The following is a 10,000-nucleotide window of genomic DNA, read 5'->3' as shown; positions in this document are numbered from 1 at the left end:
AGTTTTACAAATTAGAAAACACCCTGTCAATGGTGTTTTTCTACACTGCTTGATTAGCTTAATTTTATTCTCACAACAGAAATGCAAGACAAAAAAAGAACATTGTAGAGAAAAGCATAAATATAAAGCATGTATAAAAACATATGGAGAGAAACAGCATATGGAGCATTTATACAATCTCATTTTGGGCATCTACCTTTAGGCTTGGTCGTCTATTCTCTTATGACTGCAGGTGCACAAACTGAAAAGGTTACCACTTCCAGACTGCTGCCCACCACCATCTTTCTGTCCAAAGGTATCATCCCTTAAATCTGTCAACCTGCATAAACCCATTGTGTGGGTTAGGAAAGACCATCTGATTAATCAGCTTAAAATCAACCACCTTCTTTTGACTGACACATGCCAGTAGTGGCTCACAAGTGGACTAGAAGAAAGCAGTCTCGTGTGAAAAGTTGTAGCCCAAGGATGGTAAATGTCCATGCCTTAGATGTTCTGGAGGTTATATGGTCTATATAAAGGACATTCATCTCCTAACTAGGTTAGGTGCCCAAAGTCATTGTAAATATTTCTCAGAAGACCTAATTCTACATGTGTTTCACTCATCAAAAAAAGACCTATGGAGTGCATGAAAACTGGATGTTGCACAAGGAGAAACCCAAGGATAAAATACACCAGATATTTCCAAATAGGTAACTAATTTATTTGTAGAAAAAATTACCTATTGATCCAGGCACTCAGGTCTAGTCAATCTAGAGTGTGCGATTAGGCATGGTCAGACATAACCCTGTCAGTGTTTTTACTTCTGATCCAAAAATTTATCGAAGGGCAAAGTTATGTTAACTTCATGTTGCACACTGGATTAGGGAGAAAATATTCAAGAAAAAACGTAATGAAATAAACTCCTTTGCTGTAACCTTCACTAATTCAAATCACTAGTTGCCTGACAACATATTAAGACCTCACAGACACCAGATAAACCTTTCCCAGCTACCCTGCATCCTAACTCACAAGGATTCTTTCATTCTTGGTAGTGTTCCAGCAGGGTCTAAGGATATGTTTCCGTGGCTGCCAAAAGCATCCAGGAGACACTGAAGTGGCCTTGGTTACAGTAAGGATGGTATAAACAGAAGAGCTGAAGCCTCTCTCGTTCTCTCTCACCGTTCTCATCCAGTTCTATTACCACAGTACTTCAAAATCATCAAAGTTATGCAACAATCCATTTCATCCTTTCTGCTCTAATTAGGCAATTCTACATATCTGCCTTGATAGGTAGGGCTTACTGAAGCACCTAATCAGTTTCTGGAGGGGCATTGTAGTGCCAATCCAAATGCTTATTTAAACAGAGCTGTAGTGCCAAATCCAGCATATTCTGCAGCAGCATGGAAACAACAGAATCTGTGAGACACAGATTGCCTCACACGCATTTATTTTTTTAGCAGCCTTCAGTGTGAAGGAGCACTTGTCCTGCATTCATCCTGCGTAAGCTTAACAGGTCTAGAGATTAAAACATGGGAAGCATTTTATATTATTGGGCTTTCCTGGCAAATAAAACAATTACAGCAATTCCAGTACAAGCCTTTCCTGAAACTGTGCTAACGAGGCTTTGAATCTTAAAAACTGCATTTAAATCAAATGATTCATTTGCAAACCCATCACATACAGCACACACGTAGTAGGTGTGGGTCATTTCATTGGAATTAGAAAGCAAATGTCTCTATACATGAGAGGTCACCAGTTGTTGTAAGTTAAAATCTTTTCACTGTTAGGCATAATTAAAATACTCTAACAGTGGTTTCAGTAATTTAAACATTGCAGTATTGTTGTAATATTTTTCTAGGCTTCAAGAGTTCACAATTGTTTGGTCCAATCAAATCTGGGAACACTGGAGAAGTTATCACCCATCGAGGTAATTACTTTCAAGTTGAAATAATTACTCCATCAATGTTAATGGTCTTTCAACTTCAATAAAGCACTCACCTGCCGATAATCACAGCTAACCTCTTGCTCTCATGCAATTCCCTCTCTATTTAGCAGGTTATATTACAGCCGTTAGAGTGGTCACTTGTCCTGAACAGCTGCTGAATTTCACTTTGATCGGCTGTGAACCATAAAAAAATTAGTCATCTGTGTATGATTTCCCCCTAACCCATAAGCCCTTGCAGAGCTCAGGATATGATCTTTTGGCTGTATTAGGGCACTGCTGAGCAGCCATCTTGTTTCTGGTTGTGGCTACTTTCCACTCGCTAACAGCAGCACAGTAGCCTAATTAACTTTTGCCCTCCGCTGCTGTTTACAGCTTTCATTCTTTGCTAAGTAGCACATCTCCTGAATTTATGGTATGTGCAGGGATTCCTCCATTTACGCTCATCTTGTTTTCTGAGAGTGCAGACCATTTCCCAGGCATCCGAAATAGGCATGTATAAAAAAGTTTCACTGGTCCCTCTATTTGGCATATTTATTCTTATTCTTGTGGCTATGATCTTCCTTCCTTCTTCTATAAGGGAGTTGCCACGTACTGTCCTGTATACTGCATTACTGAATAATGTTATGTACAAGGAAGCTAATAACTATGTGGTATCTCATCTCTAATGCTGCCAAATGCTCACCGGTCTGTATGAGGATCAGAAATGAAGGCTCACACATGGATGTATTAAGTGTTTCTGAATGTGATGAATAGAAAAGAACAAACTCTGGATGCAAGATTCCCGCTCTCTGTAAAATCCTGCACAGGAGGTGTGTGTGTGTATATAGCAGTACTGGCCACTTAAGATTATTTCTGATGTATTTTACATGGAGTTTTTCAGCAAGTAGTGTGTATTATTTTTACTCTGGCTATACATTCCATATACAAATTACTGCCTGGTTATAACAACATAATCATGCAAGCCAAAGCCTCATCCTCCTACCAAAGCCTCTATTATTATTGCTATTCTGCAATATGTCTACAGATTTCCCTACCACAAATGAAACATCTGCCAAGAGGAGCTTGGCCAGTGTAGTTACATACCATCTCCCCAAATAATGTAAGGTAAGCCAACATATGTTCTCAGCTGTTAGCATAGCTGCATCCAAACCAAAGGCTTTGCTGGGGCAGTGATATCAACTAAGAGACATGTTATTTTTTACACCCTGAGCTGACATAGCTATGCCAAAAAAGCCTTGTAGGATAAATTTGGCCTGAGAGCCTTATACTGCAAAACTCATTGTGAATAGACCTGTGCTTCTAGGTAGGCACAGGTGTAGGATTTCCCAGGAATAAGGCCTTTAATGATTACACCTCTCTCTTGCATCCCGAAACGAACACATTGTACTTTTAGTTACATGCTGCTGAGGCGGATTTGACACACTGAGGCCTTGATTCTACATAATAATAATGGGGGTCACTGCCCATAGCAGGCAGAATTTTTCTTTATAACCCTCATCTCTGGATGTTTTTCTTCTCCAAGCACATTCTAACAGCTACATATTCTTATACCTTTACTCATCTTCTTGGCTTTGAATTCTCTGTCTCAAGATAAACAACGAAATATTTGATATGATTGTCATGGGAGAAACAGCATTACACACCCACAAAACATCTACCAAGACCAAACTTACCCACAGTTTTACCTCACAGCAACATTTGGAAAACAACAGTTAAAGAGCTGTGATGCTTTGATGCCATTTGGCAGGTACTGGCTTTATAATGAAATCAGCTCTGGGTCCTCTGCTCACAAGCTTAAGCCCTAAGTTCACAAGAGTGAGAAGCTTGCTTTGACAATCTAGTCACTTTATGCAGATTTCTGTAAATGAGAACTTACTGTCAATCCATTCCTCTATAAACACATCTGTCTCATGTTAATGCTGTCAATAAGACACTAAATATCATTCTTGCTTTAAAATGAACTGGGAAGACATTGCGGGAGACACTTGTACTGCTGTAACCAGTCTTGACTTGACTCTCTGCAAATAAACCAGAGTGTCAGTTTAACTTGCTGTCACCTAACATCTGTCACTACACTCCTGGCCAAACAAGCTAGGGAAATGGGTGACACTGCTTTGTAACTGCGAAGCATCAAAATGGCTCATGTGTACTTCACTTGCTTCTCAAGTGCAGGGAGATCCTCCTTTCACCTGAGTGGCAGCAGCTTTAGCTCTCAGAACCGAGTTCTCATTTTCATCACCATAGGCAGCATAAAATTTCAAGGGGTCAGCAATAACTTTAAGGTACCAGACAGCCATACCTTTGACACATTAATTCAAATACAGACTAATGCACCTTAACTGGGGACTGAATAGCTGCATTTTGGGAAGGCAAACAAGTCTGTCAAATAGTTTGAAAACCCAGAAGATGCCTCTCATTTGGCTCTGAAAATGAATGGAAACGAAGCTGTCAAATTTGAACAGTCTGCAGGGATATTAGCAAGAGCTTAATTTGTATCCTGCAGTGTCACAAGGATTGTATTTCTACTTTAGGTTTTGGTCAAGCTTTATGTCCTGTGGCAGGCAACCTGGGTCCAACCAACAAGAGCAAGGGTGGTATCAGCTACTGTGATTTTAGCACTGCTTTTTTTCTGGAATAATCTAATGGGATAAGAATGGAGTATAACAGATTAAATAAAGGACCGAACTCATTGCTGGCTTAATACTTTAAGTCTTGCTTGTAACATGGAAGCTTGTGTGAGAGAATGACTAATGGCGTATCCCACGAGGGAGCTCCAATAGAGATGCTTTAGGAGATTAAATGATTTAGCCTAGTACCCCTGAAAGCTATATTTTAAAGGGGCAGAAGTTTAATCATTGGAATGCTAGTTCCTTCAATAAAATTACATTTTAATTAAAGTGTCTCATTCACAAAGCTACAGTTAAGGGTACATCAGCAATTTCACAATAAAATTCTATTTTTAAGAGGTTATAACTTTGAAAGTTGGTGTCCAGGTTTTTGCCTGCTGGGATAATTGACCTGACCTCCTGAAGATATCTTTGATAACAGGACTCTGTGCATTTTATGTCAATAACTTTGATTCAAAGCTTTAGCTGTTCTGCAATATTCAGAAAAGGTAGGATTCAGATCTCAACTCCTTGGTATAAATCAGCAACAACTCTATTGAGTTAATGTAGTTGCAACAGCTTAAAGGGAATGCAACTGATGGAAGAGCTGTGCAGAAAGATTTCTCCCCAAAGGGTAGTATAATATTTAAAAATAAAAAAGGGTATCAAAAATAATAATCTATAAATGTTCATGACAAAGGACAGTAGAAAAAAATACACAAGTCAGCTTTGCTGCAACACTAGTAGACCAGCTATACATATGCTGCCAGAATGTCATTTTGATTCAGGATAGTGTTTGGGGAAAATAAAGGATTTTGGAGCCAGGAAAATACTAATTCAGTAAATAATAGCTTGTTAATTTAAAAGGCTTTTAACTATTGCTGTTAAAGAAACACCCTGTGGCAACATTATTTAAAAGGCCATTTTGGTAGGTTTTATTACCCACAATACAACCATCTCGGACATTTTCTGTTGTTGTTGGCATACTTAGAAGACATTGCAATGCATGACCAGCCAGGTCAATTCCAATGCTCAGCAGCACATTGCATGCTGCAGAAGCAGAGTATTAGGAGAAGTCCTGTCATTTTGCTGGTTTTGAAATCTTAGGTGATTGTGATAATTTTTTTAAAACAAGTTAAAGGAGCTAAGTACCAGAAGCCTACTAAAGTTCAATAACTTTAAAATCCCAATCTACTTTTTAAAACCTAACATACTGTACAATGCGAATGCAACTATTTCAGAAGCCAAAAGTATACATTCTTATCATTCTGTTCAGGACCTGTTTTCTTTTTCAGAAAAAAGATGTTGTATTGGGTTTGTGTAGCAAGGTCTTGGTAGTGGAGGGCTACGGAGGTAGAAGCTGCTAGGTGGAAGGTGAGAAGCTGCTAGAAGTTTTCCTTGTGACTGCCACTGGCCAAGGCCAAGCCAATCAGCGACGGTGGAAGCACCCCTGTGATAACATATTTAAGAAGGAAAAAAAACCTGCTGTGGCTCAGTAGCCGGAAAGAGAAGAGAAGTGAGAGGACGTGAGAGAAAACAGCCCTGCAGACACCAAGGTTAGTGAAGAACGAGGGGGAGGAGGTGCTCCAAGTGCTGGAGCAGAGATTCCCCTGCAGCCTGTAGTGAAGACCATGGTGAGGCAGGCTGTCCCCCTGCAGCCCATGGAGGCCCACGGGGGAGCAGAACTCCACCCGCCGCCCGGTTTTTCGCTGGAGCAGTCTGCTCCTGAGGGACTGCACCTGTGGGAGGGATGGACCCATGCTGGAGCAGTTCATGAAGAACTGTAGCCCATGGGAAGGACTTATGTTGGAGAAGTTTGTGGAGGACTGTCTGCTGTGGGAGGGACCCCAGGCTGGAGCAGGGGAAGAGTCCTTTTCTGAGGAAGAAGAAGCAGCAGAGACAATGTGTGGTGAACTGACCCCAACCCCCATTCCCATCCCCCTGTGCTGCTGTGGGGGAGTAGGTAGAGAAAACTGGGAGTGAAATTGAGCCCAGGAAGAAGGGAGGGGTGGGGGGAAGGTGTGTTAAGATTCAGCAGTTTTTATCCTTTCCTTCTCTGACTTTGATAATAAATTAAATTAATTTCATCAAGTTGAGTCTGTTTTGCCGTGATGGTAACTGGCAAATGATCTCTCCCTGTCCTTATCTCGACCCATGAGCCTTTTGATCTACTTTTCTCTCCTCTGTCTGGTTAAAGAGGGGAGTGATAGAGTGGCTTTGGTGGGCCCCTGGTGTCCAGCCAGGGTCAAACCACCCCAGATGTGCTACAAACTTAATCTGTTTAGGCTTCCAGGAAGCTAGACACAAAACTGCTTTGGAACCATATGATCGTGAGAGTATGTAAGGTTACTGAGCTGGAAACTTCTCCCACTCTCTCATGTCGAGATTTATCTAAGGGAGTTACTTAAAGGTTAGTATTGGGTATTCCAGAGGAAGCTCTTTAGGTTCCTACTTGAATGTCAGACAGCTACCTTATAATTGGGGTAATTAAGAATTTAGGGGATTTCTGATGTTACTCAATACAAACATGGCCTATGAATATCATTTAGGGAAAATGCTAGGTTTATGAAATTGAGGTGGCACTGCTGTGGAAACCCAACCTTATTACAGCCTTCTTAAACATTTTCTAAAACTTATTTTCAAGAGACAGCCAAGTACAGCAGGTATTCTAATACACAGCAGTTCAATTGAACTATCTATAAACTGTCTTTCTATAGAAAGACTCGAATGTAATATATAGGTGGCAGGAGCAGTGGTAGCTGCACAAACCATAGCCACTTCTGTCACTAATTTACATAACATTGTTAGTCAGTTCACAAAACAACCTGCCCTTTCCTGAGTCTAACCCTCCACATACTGAATAGAAACATAATAGTCACAGACATTCATGTTTGGAAAGTCCCTTGAAGGGAAAGACACGTTAGCAGTGCAAAGTAACATTCTAATATAAGTACATGTAATGAAAGTAAAAGTAGATCTGTTTTTATTACTGATGAATTATGAGTGGAACATGCAAATGCGTTGCATATATGAACTATGTAATTACTAATGAATTCATTCACTTTGTAATTCCAACTAAATTACAAAACAAGAATTATATACAAGCGGGACTGATTTTGTTGTTCTTTGTGCAGATCCTGTGAAACTATTTCAACAGTTAGACAAAAAGCTCAGGACAGTATTTTTGAGCGAGGCTGACAAAAGTTAGATACATATGTTTAATTCCTCCAGACATGACCCATCCATACTTTCAAGTGATCTACTTGCCTCTACCAGGAATTACATATTGATGTGAAATGTTTCAGTCTGCCTTGAGCCAAACACAAAATTTAAAACAACAAAACTATTGCCAGTTTGAAACCCCACTTTTCCAATCAGTGTTAGATGAGATTTTAAAATACCATGGAAATCAAAGCAGAGTAAAAACAATGTAAAACTGGCTTTGTAGTCCAGTTCTTACCGTTACGGTTAGTGCTGTAACAGCTGGGATGCTAAAAGTTGGATCGCTGCGTTTTTCTTGATAGACTACTCGATACAGCGATATAACACCATTGGGAGAGACGGGCTGGGTCCAGTTCAACTGCACTGAGTATGCACTCGTTGCTTGTGCCCAAGGGGCTCCCATGCCCCATGGGGAAGCCTCCAGAGTTTGGGTTGAAGCCCAGAGGCTGTCCACTGACCCCACAGCATTTTGAGCTCTGACACGATATTCATAGAGAGTAAAAGGCTGTAGAGCGTCAGACGCATCAATAAATTCCAAAGCTCCTTCAGCCCAGATGAACAAAAGCAGCTCTTCTTGACTGCCCACAGGACGTCTGAAATGAAATCAAAGGCAAGGTATTTAAAATGGAAAATAACTTTAACAGTCCCATGGTAGTAGATCCTGAAGTTCTAAGTTCAACCCATACCTCAGAGAAGTACAGAACTTATTTCTGTACATTACACACACAAGGAACTGTCTATCTATCTTTGCATCTTAAAAGAATTTCCCTGAATTTGTGTTAGGTGTTGAGCAGTGAAGAAGAGATTTTTGAAGCAATCATTTAATTATTCTCCTTCATCTAGAAGAATACTATAAAACATGTCAAACAAGTATGTTGTCACAGTCTGTAGTAGCAGAGTAGCAATGCAACAGCATATTGTCCTTTTAGGATAGCACACATCAGATGTGAGACTTTCAGAATTTAGAATGTGAAATTTTAAATCTACATGTAATTGCTAAGTAATGGCTTGAACTGCAATATGGGTGCAAGTTTTCAACATTTCTGAAAATCAAGCTATTTATGAAGGTACTCACCTCAGGATCCCTCATTTATGGAAAACTTATAACTAATTTACTTGAGAAAAATGTTACCTAGTGAACAAAGGATAAGTATTCTATCATGCCCTCAAAACCAAAGCCATGCACTTTTAAATTCTGTTTTGCTCACAATAAATATCCCATTTGTTCTTGCAAATGGAATAAGTAATCCCTTGTGCATAAACCTAGAAGAATTTGCAGCTCCACCACAAAAACTCATTAAAATATCAAAAGTAGTGCTTTCTGGAATAAACTACTTATTGTTTCCAATGCTTTTTTTGTTTAAAAATGCAAGCTTAAGATATATGAAGACAATTCACTGTATAGGCTTATGGCACAGATATATATATCTGTATGTACATGTACACATACATGTATGCATATATATAGCATTTCTACTACGGAACTGCTTGTGTTGGACCTGGTGAATTTCTGAGTACCAGAGGAGATAACAGATGATACTCAGCCCCTTTCTAATGTGGTCCCTTCTAGAATATAATTTACAACTGTTGTAATAAGGCAAGCACTCATCTTCAAAACAGAATTATCAAATCAATTCTTTCACTAGGCATAAAAATGTTTGTGTGAAATTAAGTTGGTTACATTTAAACACTGTGATAAATCTCAGTGACGGTTGTGCTGTACTGCACACGAATTTAAGTATTTCCCCTACTCTTCATAGGAACCTTGGCCTTTGCAGAACGAAAAAGCACTTTCACCCTCTGTGCCAACAACAAAAAACAAATTACATTATCTGCTACTTTTAGTGCAAGTAGGGCAAATTTGCAGAAATAAAATTGGTTTGTCATCATCACTGCACACACACAGAAGCTGAAGAACATTTCTTTGGCAAGAGAAAATCTGTATTTCACAGAATTCTGTCAGATTTTATTTTGTTAGATCAACCCCAGGAGTTACTTTAAAAATTCAAAACGCAACAATTTTTTAAAACTGATAATCTTAGCTACTTGTAATAACATATACCCTGGTATTTACATGAAAATATGAAGAATATAATGAATCCATATGTGTACACAGCTGTTTATTCGGTTTTGTTTATATGCATATATAAGGCATGCATGAATATACTATTTTCTTATATGAAGCTAAAGAATTTTTGCTGAACTCTGAGAGAAGCAGGCTATATGGACACTGTTTAGTTTAAAAAGG

General features: G+C 39.3%; 1 protein-coding gene across 1 annotated transcript in view; it reads right to left on the bottom strand.

Annotated features, from left to right (window-relative positions):
• The window catches only part of USH2A (usherin), a 407,979-nt gene that overhangs the window by 46,388 nt on the left and 351,591 nt on the right, over positions 1-10,000 (bottom strand). The window contains 1 exon segment of the mRNA XM_009646839.1: positions 7,991-8,345. Coding sequence (XP_009645134.1) covers positions 7,991-8,345 — 355 coding nt within the window.

Source organism: Egretta garzetta, unplaced genomic scaffold, assembly GCF_000687185.1.
Source record: "Egretta garzetta isolate BGI_Z169 unplaced genomic scaffold, ASM68718v1 scaffold339, whole genome shotgun sequence".
Taxonomy (NCBI): domain Eukaryota; kingdom Metazoa; phylum Chordata; class Aves; order Pelecaniformes; family Ardeidae; genus Egretta; species Egretta garzetta.
Note: the sequence above shows the minus strand (reverse complement) of the source record. Positions and strands in the feature narration are given on the sequence as shown.